At 40.3% G+C, this 15,934-nt stretch overlaps 1 protein-coding gene across 4 annotated transcripts in view; it reads right to left on the bottom strand.

Moving 5' to 3' along the window:
• LOC139385521 (RNA-binding protein Musashi homolog 2-like) overlaps positions 1 to 14,736 on the bottom strand; it is a 494,242-nt gene extending 479,506 nt beyond the window's left edge. For all 4 annotated transcript variants that reach the window (XM_071130644.1, XM_071130645.1, XM_071130646.1 and 1 more), the window contains exons 1-5: positions 14,550 to 14,736; positions 14,196 to 14,236; positions 13,792 to 13,873; positions 13,079 to 13,163; positions 3,379 to 3,420 (exon numbers count right to left, since the gene is read on the bottom strand). In XM_071130644.1, coding sequence (XP_070986745.1) covers positions 3,379 to 3,420; positions 13,079 to 13,163; positions 13,792 to 13,873; positions 14,196 to 14,236; positions 14,550 to 14,614 — 315 coding nt within the window. In that variant the 5' untranslated portion in view covers positions 14,615 to 14,736. The remainder of the gene's footprint in view (positions 1 to 3,378; positions 3,421 to 13,078; positions 13,164 to 13,791; positions 13,874 to 14,195; positions 14,237 to 14,549) is intronic.
• Positions 14,737 to 15,934: the final 1,198 nt, after the last annotated feature.

Raw genomic sequence — 15,934 nt, 5'->3', positions numbered from 1 at the left:
CCCGACAGACAAGCAATGTAATGTAGCAGCCTAGACACCTAAACACAAACCATCTGACATGCTGAATTGCATGGAAACAATACTATTTTTCCGTCTGATCAACTGTAGGTTACTAACAACAGCTGCTGCATAGTCTACTATTGGATCCATCTCTCTGGCCAGGGTAAACGAAGCGTTGACGTTATGAATTTATAGCCCATTTGTTTGTGAGATAATGTGAATGGTATCAAATGTGGTTTATATTCAAACTTGGTCTGACTAGTCTCCCTAGACTGTTTCATTCCAAAAGTTATCAACTGGATTTAATCAATAAACACAATAGCTGACAACCTGAGGAAATGTTTTAATAGCTGACAGGGTAGGAGGACACGATGCAAACCTGCATAACTCAGCCCTGTGAGTTTTATTGTCCAATCATGATGCTTTCTCTGTGTTGGTGTATGAAACCCCCCTAGTCCTATTTTAAAATATAATTCATATGAGGTACAAGGTTGCTGCAGTTGGACAGGGTTTTCAACCTCCCCTTTTTTCCCCAGGAGATATTAAACCATGTGACCTAAATAGAAAATATTAAACATTTTTATAACAGATCACGTCATACCGTATAAAGTTTAACCTGGTTAGGTTACCAGATCAAGAAACACTACGGGCCCCAGAATGTTTTGTTGGTCACACCACTCAGACCTGTGGTGCCACCGCTGAGATGTATAGATGCTTGCCCCAGGAATAGAATTTAACAGCCATAAAACTAACAGTATAGACTCTGGAAAGGCACACTCCTGGTATGTCTGCATTTAATGTCTGTTTGGTAATAAACCAACAAACTCATCTTCTTTGACTTGTTCACAAAGTTGCCAAACGAATGACACCCCAGCTGAGTACAGTACTCAACATACGCCTGCTTGTTTCAGTTCTATTCAGCATACTCCAAAATATGGGGCAAGTCACAAATATAATGCCATAATGCCACATGATTGTATGTGATGGCGGTTGTATAATTGCATAAAGCTTATTATTAGGTGGTTCGCTTAACACAAAGAAAACAGGCTGTGTTGTGTTCTGACTGCTGCTGAGAACTGCAGCCTGATTTAATGCCCGATCATCTCGGAGCCCCAGGCCCTGAGCCAGCCTGCCTGCCTGCGCTGCCTTGGACCAGAGTGGCTGGCCTGGCATGTGAGTAGTGAAGGGAGTGAGTTCATCATTTCTCCTCCAGTGATTGTCCACTCTGGGAAAGTTCTTCATTTCAATTAGCTGGACAAGTGTGCTGTGGACACCTGCCACCCTTGAAGCCATTCCCGTATTGAAGAGTTAGGAAACAACGTGCTCTCAGCCAGTTAGTCTACCAGCCAGCCAGAGGCTGTCCCTCCCTACCCAGCCTTAAATGCCTAAGGTGGATGTTCCTCACGCTGTCAAACTGTAGGTACACACAATGTACACACACACTGTAAAAACACACTGTAAACACTCACAATTGGGACAGAGTGAGCATGCAGCCGACAGCATGTTCTGAGGTAAACGCTCACTCTGAAATGTAACATGGGCAATAAAAACCCTGAGCCAGAGTTACTGACAAACAGAGAACGGAACACGTTTTGCTCTAAAGGATGACGATAACCTGAGGGCTTGAACATTGCTGTACATAAAACCTTTCTTTCATATATTGTACATGCGCCAAAACCCCATGCAATGCTGATTTAACTGCTCTTTAATCCTACAGCCTCTACGTTCTTTGACAGCCACATTCTCACTCCACTCAGGGTTAAAAATAAGCCTGCCCTTAAGGGTCCGAAGACAAGTCAAGGTTTGATTTCACCTTCAAATTCCTTCACAGTGTCATTGCTCTTTAGAAACAAACACCTTATAGCCTACATAGGTCTGCATCTTTCTATATTGTTAAAAATGTCCTTGAGTCAAATTCATGTTTATTCAAAAATGATTGCATAATTGATATCAAGGGTGTTTTTTTGCATAAAACAGCCCACAGAGCAGAAAATATCAAAGCACTGTACAAATCTGTCAAATACTGTAACATATGCTTGAATATCAACACAGTCTGCAATGGAACGAAGTACTGTACACTCAGACTAGACTTCTGTCAGTATTATCACTATTACTGTACACTCAGACTAGACTTCTGTCAGTATTATCACTATTACTGTACACTCAGACTAGACTTATGTCAGTATTATCACTATTACTGTACACTCAGACTAGACTTCTGTCAGTATTATCACTATTACTGTACACTCAGACTAGACTTCTGTCAGTATTATCACTATTACTGTACACTCAGACTAGACTTCTGTCAGTATTATCACTATTACTGTACACTCAGACTAGACTTCTGTCAGTATTATCACTATTACTGTACACTCAGACTAGACTTCTGTCAGTATTATCACTATTACTGTACACTCAGACTAGACTTCTGTCAGTATTATCACTATTACTGTACACCATTTTTTATATATATTTTGTAAAACCTTTATTTAACTACGCAAGTCAGTTAAGAACAAATTGTTATTTAATTGGACTTCACATGAATAGGTGCATAAAAAATGTCATAAAATAAAACATTTTATCTGTCCCATACACTGGATAGGTAGAGGGAGATGTGTTGTTTTACTGTGCAGCCATAGTAGTACAGTACCCCTGGAGAAAAGTAGGGTTAAGTGTCTTGCTCAAGGGCACAGACATGTTTCACCCTGTCGGCTCAGGTAATGGAACCAGCAACGTTTCGGTTACTAGCCCAACGCTCTAACCGCTAGGCTACCTGCTACCAAAAACAAGGGGGGGAGAGAGACTGTATCAAGAAACGAGCACATCCCCTAGCTGTTCTCAATTACATGCATGTAGCCATACCCAGCCTTAAGATAACATGTGCCTCGGCTTGGAAAGCTTTACCTCCGTCATTCCTGTTTGAAACCTGATCAAAGTAACAGAGTAGCAATGCCTCTCTTTGTGTTAATAAAAAAAAAAGAAAATGCCCCAATCTACCTCAGCGTCTTCAGGGAAAAACATTGTGTGAACAACTACAATGTGATACTCTCTCATTCAATCAAATGCAGCGAAGTCTTTAGAGCAGTCACCCAGGGAAATTCTACCTCACTACAGTTTCTAGACAACATGTTGATGTAAACAAGTACGGTGGTGGTGCAGCTACGGGAGAAATCAGACAGCCAGTCATCTACCTGTAGCAAGCTCCAGACCAGCCTGATAGTGACACTTGCATACCAAAACTAATCTGCAGGCCGACATGCCGTTCCATGACCAGACCCTCTCTGCAGGTCAGCAATGTACCCAGTGTTACAGAAAGCAACCAACAAACTAAAAGTCCTCTCCATGAGAGGTTAAAACATGTTCAGCATGTTGTCTTACCTTGGGCTGAGCACGTCTAGGGAAGGCAACTTTTGGATCGATCTGGTAAATATTTAAAAAAGGACAAGAGAAAGAGGAAAAAGGGAGATTAGATAGATATCAATCATTATCAAAGTTGTCAATCACTTAAACACAACTAATCACAGGGATTTGGATGTGTGGGTTTAAAGCATTCCTCATGGATCACAAGACTATCCCACAGACCGGCATACACGACTTGGACGACGTTAGGATTACCGTCGCAACTGACAGTACAGACACACATTCAAAATCAGGCTTCGAGTTCCCCAAGTCCCCTTCAGGACTTCTGTTTTCCATCCTTCCCCTCTGTCCCTGGTCTGAATAAGTCCTTGATCACCAGGTGAATGGACTCCTTTAGCCAATCAATGACATTAAATCTACCAATGAACTACCAGGGAGAGAAAGACCCAGCTGTACTGGGAACCTTTGGGCTCAAGCCTCCTACACTAGTAAACAATTATCAGTGTGGGATTTCACATCTTCCCCACACAGATGAATCAAAAGTCATATTAAAGCTGTCTGATTTAATCAAATGCACAATTTTATTTCCTTTTGCATCGTCAAATTGTCCTGGTCCGTCATTCACATAATCCCGCATTACTCCGTAGAAGCATAGCTGACTAATAAATCAATAGCCCTTCACACATCATGGTTAGTCAAGGTATATTGACCAAGAAAATGCATAACTAGCATTAATTCCCAGGTTAATATTTAAGCGCTATGTGAAAAATGTAAAGAAAAAAGCACCATAGCACATTTTTTTGATTGAAAGCACATTTAGACTGCATAATCATATAATTGTAGAATAATTAAAAATCAAAATTCAAAATATATTACATTTGAGTTTTCTTTAATATACTTTGTGATTTTGGCAATGCCCTTTATCTACTTCTCCACAGTCAGATGAACTCATGGATACCATGTTTATGTCTCTGTGTGTAGTTTGAAGGAACTAGTGCTAGCAAAATTGCTAACTAGAATTAGTGCAATGACTGGAAGTCTACAGGTACAGTTGAAGTCAGACGTTTACATACACCTTAGCCAAATATATTTAAACTCAGTTTTTCACAATTCCTGACATTTAATCCTAGTAATAATTACCTGTCTTAGGTCAGTTAGGATCACCACTTTATTTTAAGAATGTGAAATGTCAGAATAATACTTAAGAGAATGATTTATTTCAGCTTTTATTTCTTTCATCACATTCCCAGTGGGTCAGAAGTTTACATACACTCAATTAGTATTTGGAAGCATTGCCTTTAAATTGTTTAACTTGGGTCAAACGCTTTGGGTAGCCTTCCACAAGCTTCCCACAATAAGTTGGGTGAATTTTGGCCCATTCCTCCTGACAGAGTTGGTGAAACTGAGTCAGGTTTGTAGACCTCCTTGCTCGCACACTCTTTTTCAGTTCTGCCGACAAATTTTCTATAGGATTGAGGTCGGGGCATTGTGATGGCCACTCCAATACCTTGACTTTGTCCTTAAGCCATTTTGCCACAACTTTGGAAGTATGCTTGGGGTCAGTGTCCATTTTGAAGACCCATTTGCGACCAAGCTTTAACTTCCTGATGCCTTGAGATGTTGCGTCAATATATGACGCCATCTATTTTGTGAAGTGCACCAGTCCCTCCTGAAGCAAGAGCACTCTCACAACATGATGCTGCCACCCCCGTGCTTCACGGTTGGGATGGTGTTCTTCGGCTTGCAGCCTCCCCCTTTTTCCTCCAAACATAATGATGGTCATTATGGCCAAACAGTTCTATTTTTGTTTGATCAGACCAGAGGACATTTCTCCAAAAAAGTACCAACTTTGTCCCCATGTGCAGTTGCAAACCGTAGTCTGGCTTTTATATGGCAGTTTGGGAGCAGTGGCTTCTTCCTTGCTGAGCGGCCATTCAGGTTATGTCAATATAGGACTTGTTTTACTGTGGATATAGATACTTTTGTACCTGTTTCCTCCAGTATCTTCACGAGGTCCTTTTCTGTTGTTCTGGGATTGATTTGCACTTTTCGCACCAAACTACATTAATCTCTAGGAGACAGGGGATGTCTCCTTCCTGAGTGGTATGATGGCTGCGTGGTCCCATGGTGTTTATACTTGCGTACTATTGTTTGTACAGATGAACGTGGTACCTTCAGGCGTTTGGAAATTGCTCCCAAGGATGAACCAGACATGTGGAGGACTACCATTTCTTTTTCTGAGGTCTTGGCTGATTTCTTTTGATTTTCCCATTATGTCAAGCAAAGAGGCACTGAGTTTGAAGGTATGCCTTCAAATGCATCCACAGGTACACCTCCAATTGACTAAAATTATGTCAATTAGCCTATCAGAAGCTTCTAAAGCCATGACATAATTTTCTGGAATTTTCCAAGCTGTTTAAAGGCACAGTCAACTTAGTGTTTGTAACCTTCTGATCCACTGGAATTGTGATACAGTGAATTATAAGTGAAATAATCTGTCTGTAAACAATTGTTGGAAAAATGACTTGTGTCATACACATAGTTGATGTCCTAACCGACTTCCCACAACTTTGGAAGTATGCTTCCCAAAACTAGTTTGTTAACAAGACATTTGTGGAGTGGTTGAAAAATGAGTTTTAATGGCTCCAACATACAGTTGAAGTCGGAAGTTTACATACACTTAGGTTGGAGTCATTAAAACCCGTTTTTCAACCGCTCCACAAACTTCTTGTTAACAAACTAGTTTTGGCAAGCATACTTCCAAAGTTGTGGCAAAATGGCTTTACTTGTTGAGTGTAGGGGGCAGTTTTTTTGATGTTTGGATGAAAAACATACCTTTTTCTCAGGCCCAGAATCTAGAATATGCATATAATTGTCAGATTAGGATAGAAAACACTCTAAAGTTTCCAAAACTGTCTGTGAGTATAACAGAACTGATATTGCAGGCAAAAACCTGAGGAAAATCCAACCAGGAAGTGCTGTTTTTCCTGAAACCTCTCTGTTCCATTGCCTGCCTTCCCTCCATTTAAAGGGATATCAACCAGATTCCTTTTCCTATGGCTTCCACATGGTCTGAACAGCCTTTAGACATAGTTTCAGTCTTTTATTCTGAAAAATGAGTGAGAAAGATCACATCGCGTCAGTGGATGGCTGGGTGCCAGCAGCCTATTATCAATTATATATTGTAAAAACAACCTGAGGATTGATTATAAAAAACATTTGACATGTTTCACCTTTACAGATACTATTTGGAATTTTTGTCTGCCCCGTCGTGACCGCTCGAGCCTGTGGATTTCTGAACATAACGCGCCAACCAAATGGAGGTATTTTGGATATAAAAATAATCTTTATGGAACAAAAGAAACATTTATTGTGTAACTGGGAGTCTCGTGAGTGCAAACATACAAAGATCATCAAAGGTAAGTGATTCATTTTATTGCTTTTCTGACTTTCGTGACCAATGTACAAGGCTGCTAGCTGTTTGTAATGTTTTGTCTGCTGAGAGAGATGTCCTTATATAAACGGTTGGTATGCTTTCGCCGAAAAGCTTTTTTGAAATCTGACACGCCAGGTGGATTAACAACAAGCTACGCTGTGTTTTGCTATATTGCACTTGTGATTTCATGAAAATTAAATATTTTTTGTAATTTCATTTGAATTTGGTGCTCTGCAATTCAGTGGATGTTGACGAAAATGATCCCGCTAAGGGGATGTGTGCGTCAAGAAGTTAAGGACAACAATGTCAAGGTATTGGAGTGGCCATCACAAAGCCCTGACCTCAATCCTATAGACTCAGTTACACCAGCTCTGTCAGGAGGATTGGGACAAAATTCACCCAATTTATTGTGGGAAGCTTGTGGAAGGCTCCCCGAAATGTTTGACCCAAGTTAAACAATTTAAAGGCAATGTTACCAAATACTAATGGAGTGTACGTAAACTTCTGACCCACTGTGAATGTGATGAAAGAAATAAAAGCTTAAATAAATCACTCTCTTAAGTATTATTCTGACATTTCACATTCTTAAAATAAAAGTGGTGATCCTAACCTAAGTCAGGGAATTTTTACTAGGATTAAATGTCAGGAATTATGAAAAAGTTAGTTTAAATGCAGTTGGCTAAGGTGTATGTAAACTTCCGACTTCAACTGCATCTGTTATAAACTTCATCATTGCGCGAACGCTAGTTAGCATTGGCTCGCACAAATACCTCTAACTTCCTTCATACTGGCACAGAACCTGTATCGCTTTAATCGCTTCAAAGCCACTTAATGTTTCCCTCCTGGAAAACATGATTTTCATTTCAAATCAAATAACACTGACTGGAGTCATCTACTCTTTTAGCTCACATTATGGATTCACAAAACATGGTTATTACGAGACCACATCCCTGCATGCTTTTACGCAGAACAGCTAGATATCATTTCCTGATTCCATCCAAGGGGTTATTATGGCAGCCAATATGAATTTGAACATTTGGGTTCAGATTTAATACAATGAGGCCTGAAAACAAAAAAAGGCATTGTATTATTCATCATTGCATCAGTTTACTGCAAAACAGTCATTTATGTTTTCACTATTTGTTACAGAATTTGCTCTATGTGCTGAACTGCAGATATGTGAATTGTCAAAAAGTAGCTCAAACTAAATGTGAGATATCTGGTCAGGTGTTAGAACCAACCACAATACTTCCTCAAGAACAATTTGTGCAAATCAAACATTCATTTGAACATTACATTTTCCCCTCACTTCTAAAATTGAAATCATGCACAAGAACACATCCCGTTAAAATGGGACAGTCAATGCATTAAAACAGCCAGGACATTCAAGACACATTTGCCATTTGTCACAGTAAGGTTGAATATAGCCCCAACATTCAATTGTCCTGTGAACAAAGGATTTCTCCTTTCACATTTTCATCTTTAAGGCCACATAGCTAAAAGGGGGAAAAGACCATCAGTGGAATATTGTGGATAAAGTAGGATGAGAGCTTGTCAATTGGAAAAAAATAATAATAGAAGAAACGGAGGGGAAATATAACAGAGAGAGCTGTCGGTGTGTGACGGCCAAAAATACTAGACACTGGTAGAAAGTGACTGTTTGAATTCAGCTGACTGAATGCATTAGCAGAGTGGGATGTGATTTAGCCAGAAAAGTGTTCAGTCTACAAGAGATTGCTTTTACAAATGACATCAGCAGAAATCCTATTGTCGACAGACACTGAGTATTATTCAACCCCAAGCCTTCATTTCCATGTTATCAAGGATTACATAAAACACGATGCATGTTAAGTATACGCAGTGTGTGTATGCAGTACATGCCTCAGCGTATGTAATAGAGGAAAATACATGTGCCGCAATGGAAAACCACAGGTATCTCCAATTGAAATAATGCTAAAACTCTGATCGTATACCTGTGAAGTAACTCTGTATTAAAACTAGTAACAACTTAGAATGTTGTACAATTAATGAGGGTTTAAGGGCATTTTGCAATCATAGACTATTCTAATAGGGAATCATGTACATTGAATGTTAGAGGAAAAATAGAATGACTGTATCCTGATGAAAGGAAGAAAAAAACAACAGCAGCTGCATTGAATTCCCCATGCTGACAAACCAAACCATGTTGCTGTCTGGATTTCAATTTCCCAGTCTAGCCTCACCTGGCAGTGTTAGAGACAATTTATGCTTCATCCGAAAATGTGGTCGGAGGCGCCGTATGGATGATGTGACGCAATTGAAGAGCTTCCGGAGGCATGCAGAGGCCAAATTGAGCTCTGTACCTCATCGTCGTGCGCCTTGCTCCGCATTGACATGATTGGTTGACAGTGAGTGAGAGCAGGAGGTTCTGTATAAACACAAGCTCACTTCCTTGAAAACTTCCTCCACAACAGCTCTGCACTTCTCCGCAAAGTACAAAAAGTATGAGTGCCCTGACTTCTGCAGAGGCCATATCACCGTAAATCCTGCATGGCCAATGCAGTTGGCGGACTGACCAGGCAGCACCTTTTAAAGGCCAGTGTGTTTTATGTACATTGAACCAAAATAAGCACAACATGAAACAATTTCAAAGATTTTACTGAGTTAGTTAATATAAAAAAATCAGGTAATACAAATTCATTAGGCCCTAATCTATAGATTTCACGAGTAGGAATAATATAATAATATTAATATATAATAATAATAATAATATGCATGTTGGTCACAGATAGCTTTAAAAAAAAAAGGTAGGGTGTTGATCAGAAAACCAGTCCGTATCTGGTGTGACCAACATTTGCCTCATGCAGCACGACACATCTCCTTCACAGAGTTGATCAAGCTGTTGATTGTGGCCTGTGGAATGTTGTCCCACTCCTCTTCAATGACTGTGCGAAGTTGCTGGATATAGGCGTGATCTGGTACACACTGTTGTACTTGTCAATCCAGAGCATCCCAAACATGCTCAATGGTGGACACGGCTGGTGAGTATGCAGGCTATGGAAGAACTGAGACATTTTCAGCATGCGACATGGGGCCATGCATTATCATGCTGAAACATGAGATGCTGGCGGTGGATGAATGGCACGATAATGGGCCTCGGGATCTCGTGTTCGTTGTCTGTAACTTATGCCTGCCCATACCATAACCCCACCATGGGGCACTCTGTTCACAATGAGGTGAGCATTTGCCCACTGAAATCAGTTACAATGCCGAACTGCAATCAGGTCAAGACCTTGGTGAGGACGACGAGCACACAGATGAGCTTCCCTGAGAAGGTTTCTGACAGTATTTCAAGAAATTCTTCAGTTATGCAAACCCACAGTTTCATCAGCTGTCCGGGTGGCTGGTCTCGGGCGATCCCGCAAGTGAAGAAGCCAGATGTTGAAGTCCTGGGCTGGCATGGTTACACGTGGCCTGCGGTTCTGAGGCCGATTGGACATACTGCCAAATTCTCTAAAACGACAGAGGCGGCTTACGGTAGAGAAATTAACATTCAGTCCGCATGCTAATTGCACACTCCCTCAAAACTTGAGACATCTGTGGTATTTTGTTGTGTGAGAAAACTACACATTTGAGTGGCCTTTTGTCCCCAGCACAAGGTGCACCTGTGTAATAATCATGCTGTTTAATCAGCTTCTTGATATGCCACACCTGTCAGGTGGATGGATTATCTTGGCAAAGGAGGAATTCTAACTAACAGGGATGTAAACAAATTTGTGCACAAAATTTGGCAGAAATAATCTTTTTGTGCATACGGAACATTTCTGGGATCTTTTATTTCAGCTCATGAAAAATGGAACCAACACTTTACATGTTGAATTTATATTTTTGTTCAGTATACATTTCCATACGATGAAGTGCCTTTTTAGTGTAAGAGCTGTTTGAAATGACCACCTGAAATTTCAGGCCGTTTTGGTGGGATGGAGTTTTGACATCACCAGGTGATAAATGAGTTAATAGACCAATAAGAAAGGGTTCCAAACCGCTCTGCCAATAACAGCAAATGTATATTTTCCCCTCCCCACTTAGACCACTCCCAGGCAGTCCTAGCAAAATTCTTGCTTGAGAAATTGCTCTTTGCTTAGAAGCGGTTTCTTTTTTACCATTTTAATTGGAGAGAAAAAAATCCCATTAAGGTACTTTGTTACCCAGAAATGATTTGATATTGAGATAAAAATGGCTGCATTGGACCTTTAAGGTGAGATGCGAGTCCCCTCTATTTCACACTGCACCAGCACTTTAATGTAGAACACCTCCCAAGGCACAGAGAGGGGAGTCGGCAGCTCAATGTTGACTCTATTACATTATACCACACAAGCAGTAGATCCTCTAAAGATTATACTCTAGGTCCCTTAATGCATGGATGTCATCAGCTGTTTTCTAATAATCCTATGTAGATGCAAGTCCAGAAAGGAGGAGGGGAGAGAAGGCATCAAAAACACTTAGGTACACATCGAGAGTTAGGGAGAGGGAGAGTGTGTCTACACTGCTTCCTTTGCTGGGCTAAAACTGCATGTCCTCTCAAATAGATTTCCCCTATATTTGTTTGTTTGCAAGACTAACATTTGCCCCTTATTGATAAGGTTTTGTTAGAGGTGTACTAATGAATCTCAACATTACATTCAAACCTGCAGTCATAATGATTCCTGCATTATTACAAATTCATTAGGCTACAAAATAAATTGCATATAGATTAACAAAGAAATGTGCATTTAAATTAATATCAGTGTAATTTTCCTGAGGTGAGGTGTGGGAAGCTACAGGCATTTCCTTCATCAGCTATCTGTTTTATAAACCTAGAGCTTCTGGCAATATCAGAGCAGTTCATGAGTCCTTGAAGACAATCTAGGCTGCTTGTATTCACTCCACCACTCCTAAACTACGAGCCCATTGAGCACTGGCTCACACAGCTGAGTTAGAGCACACACTGCAGCATCTACATACAGAACATGACAGTGTGACTTTACTGAGCTTTCAATTCATTATTTTTGTCCCACATTACAATACATCTTTACATGATAGTTACATTGGCAGTTTCTGTGTGACTACATATTATTACTTAACCTACAACTGCTGTAATGTGTGTCATGCACACTTTCAAAGACAAAGCACTAGAATCAAAAATTATCAAACTATCCAATATGGAAAATCAAACACTAAACGCAGAGGGCAAATCATCACAACACAATTTTTTTGCAGTCATGGCAGTCCTCTGACCAACTGTCACCCTCAGAGAAACATGAAACCTGTAATTAAGTTTAAGTTATAATCTATCCAATTTCATAGGAAGCTGGTGGGAGGAGCTATAGGAGGACGTGCTCATTGTAATAGCTTGAATGAAATAAAAAGAACGAGTCAAACATGTTTCCATATGTTTAATATTGTTATTCATTCCATTCCAGCCATTACAATGAGCCCGTCCTCCTATAGCTCCTCCCACCAAACTCGTTTCATCCATCCATCCAAACTAAATATAGTGTAACAATACATTAAACAATAACGGTATGTTTTTATGGCATTCACTGGGGATAACAGTTAGTCTTGGGTTTGTGATTTAAAATGGGTCATGTTGTGCGAATGTGTGCACTTTAGCAGACTTGCAGTGAGAGAGGAAGTGTATAATATGCAGACGGAAGGTGTGTGGATAATATGCAGACATCTGAGATGAAGACACGGGTAAATGGGTGGATACTGAGGCCAATGACAGTCTATTGGGAATTGGGAGGATGAAAAATGAAAGTTTAAATCAAGATAGGGTGATTTTAAAAAACAACATTTATTTATAAACTGCATTTTGTAAAAAAGAAAAGCCAATAATGCCTGATGGTGCATAGATATGTACAACAATGTAAAGCCTACTAAATTCTATAAAGACAGCTGGGAATGTATTTTCACAAAAAACAAATACAGAATAACAATCACTTTATATAATATGCAGATTCAACAATAAACGTGTTCCCCCATCTCAAAACACTCAGATGTTCCTGGAGAGAAAGCGTTGCAGGTGCCATTGGTACTCAAATGACTTTATGTAACATGGCACTCAATACTCAATGGTAAAGATAGGGTTAGCAGAAGGTCTTGTAATTTGAAGGAGGGTGGGCTACTTATTGGCATCAAGTGCATGAGGCTGTGAGAGTGAATAATCAATAACTCAATAGGACATAGTCAATCATGCCAGACAGGTGGGTCACAAAACCACAAACACTTCATTTAAAACGTGACAGAAGAGAGGAGACATACCGTTTTTGAGTCTAATTCATGGTGTTGCTGAGCTAAGACGTTATCTACACTGGCAGCATCTACGTAAGTAACGAATCCGAAGCCCCTGTGGAAAAAAACAAGACACATTGTAAGCAGTGAGTCAGTCAGTAGGGGCAGGAGAGTGGTCAAACAGCCCATCAGTCAGTAAAGTATAACTACAGCCATTACATGGAAACAAATAATAAAGCCAAATGACAGGCTACATTGTAAATCAAATCATGCACATATTTAGCAGACTGCTGGTGTAGCGAAATGCTTGTAGACTAAGGAATATATAAAGCAGCCAAATGTTACATTGTAACAAATATTTACCAACATTAGCTATTATGGAGTATGGTAGGTAACTTGATATCAAAAGAGTTTACCTTTCATATCAGATTCAATTATTTCTTAAATGTAAATGCCATTTCCTTTTATTGCTGCACAAGGAATCATGTGAATGAATAGTGTAGTCTATTTCCTATATTTTCAGGAATATTCAAAGATCCTCCAGTATTCTATCTGAAGTGTCCGGTCAACGTCAAAATGCGTTACCTTCTGAATGGGCTGATTCAATCGCTTGTAAAAGCGCAACAAAAATAAATGGCTGATTGCTTGCTAACTGACGTTGTGTTGTAAGGACACTGCAAAACCACGTACGTTAACAATCAAGACAAATACAAACACAGTGGGAAAATATACTTGCTAATTACCTGGAGCGTTTTGTCGTTGGATCTCTCATCACCATACATTCTCTGATTTCCCCGAATTTAGTAAAATAGTCTCTAAGGCTGTCTGCGCAAAGAAAAACAAACAGAAGGTTACTGGACGTTTTCATTCGTCTGTCAAATATAGAATATTATATGTACGAGCTTTAAAATGCCTCTAGCCATACACATAGGGGTCGAATAGAGGACTTCAAATGATTGGAAATAAAAATAACCTTGCGCGCACTAAGGTACACGCGCGCTATGAGGTAAACACACACCATATCCCCCCCAACACACACACACTCACACACACAAAACACAGACGTTGCAACTAGCACGGGCAGTCTCAGCTACCACAGAACACAACCCGACAATGCCACACTGTAGTCCGCAAATTATTTTCTTACCTGGCGAAGTTTGCCAGCTGAGGCCACCGATAAACATTTTACTGTAAGGGGAAAACATAGCAGAAGTGAGTCCAGATGTCAGATCGGCCATTTTGACAAGTAGGTAACTACTTGCTATAGCGACCAAAAGCGAGCAAAACGTTGGCAGAGCAGCAGCAAGAGCGCTGTAGTTATCAAACACAGCGAGTTTTAGCTATAGAAAAAGGGGGCAGGCCCGTTTGTTAATATAATCAAACAAGGGTGTAGTTGACTGCACCCGGAAAGCAACATCAATGTCAGTGCTTTGATAAGCCTTGCACTATTGATACAATGTAGCTATAACGATAAAAGTGACACTGCTATTTGCAGTCTTACCCCGGGTCGTGTTGAGAATCATTAGGGTTTCCTCCAGATGTGGCTTGGCTCCCGTCTCCCTCCATAGCTAACCCAACTATAGCCAGTAACTAACGAAGACGCACAAGGCTACACCGAAGCCCGCTAAAGAAAATATCACTGAGCTGGGAATGCAAGCGTCACACGTGGAATCAGCTCAGCCTGTCTCCCTCCCCTCCCCCCTTCACCCACATGGGGCGTGGTAAGGGCTCGTCACCTAACCAATTCAATTGACGTCATTAAGCATTCCCCGCCCATATACAGCTGTACTGTAGCTCACCATTGTGCAGATTTGTTGTGTGTGTGTGTGTGTGTGTGTGTGTGTGTGTGTGTGTGTGTGTGTGTGTGTGTGTGTGTGTGTGTGTGTGTGTGTGTGTGTGTGTGTGTGTTAACAACATTTTCTATCCATTTACACAGACTGTAAGTGACCTTGCCTGATAAAGGCTATTTCCTAGATTGCCATGATACTGGAATATATTTCAGATGGCCATCTGTGATACCTGTGAATTTGACATAAAACACAAAATCAGTTCTCTGCAGTTGGATGGGCAGCTTGACAAATCTCACTTTATTTACTAGCTGCTATGCATCCTCACAAATTAACTAGTAGTCTACTGCTTTATGTTGACAGAGGGGATATGTGATACATTTACACAAGTGTTTTAAGCAATAAATATTTAATCAAAGTTTTGATAAGTGTAATAAATATAATTGGGCTGGTTATGTACTCTACCTATCTATCTAGGGCATGTTAGGTAACATCTCAACAAGTAAAAACATGGAATATTATATTGTGACATTTACCTATTACAGGAAAAAAACTGCATGTCTAAAACATAGATGGATAATGTATAACCATGGAAACACTGGAACCAGGATTGTGAAAGTGAGAGCTCAATTAAGGCTGGGTGCTCATGCTACAGTGATTGCTGTTTATTTCATCAAGCCCTCTGAGCGAGATAGAGGAAAAGAGGAAGAAAGAAGAGGTAGAGAGCAAGAAAGACAGTGAGAGAGTAGGGTGGAAGAAGAGAATCTAAAGAGAAAAGCCCAGGGCCCATTGACAGGTCATCACTCTTTCTTTTCCCCACTTCTTTATTTGTGTTTCCCCCTTAAAGTAGAACTTTCAAACCACATAAAGTAAAGGCTGCACACATCAAGCCAAAGACTTGGCAAAGCCGACTTAAATCTGACCGATTGATTGGCATGTGGAGGCTTGCGGTTTCACCTCACTGGCTAGCTAGCATTTAGAAGCTGTCTTACTGTTGGCCAACTACACAGAGAGAGGCACCGCTGGGCCTTCTTCCTCCCCTTGCAGTTGGTTTATTTTCACTCAGAAATTCAATGTGAGAGCACAACAAAATGCCTAC

This window comes from Oncorhynchus clarkii, chromosome 27, assembly GCF_045791955.1.
Source record: "Oncorhynchus clarkii lewisi isolate Uvic-CL-2024 chromosome 27, UVic_Ocla_1.0, whole genome shotgun sequence".
In the NCBI taxonomy this organism is placed as follows: Eukaryota; Metazoa; Chordata; class Actinopteri; order Salmoniformes; family Salmonidae; genus Oncorhynchus; species Oncorhynchus clarkii.
The sequence above is the reverse complement of the archived record's forward strand: the minus strand, read 5'-3'. Positions and strand labels throughout refer to the sequence as shown.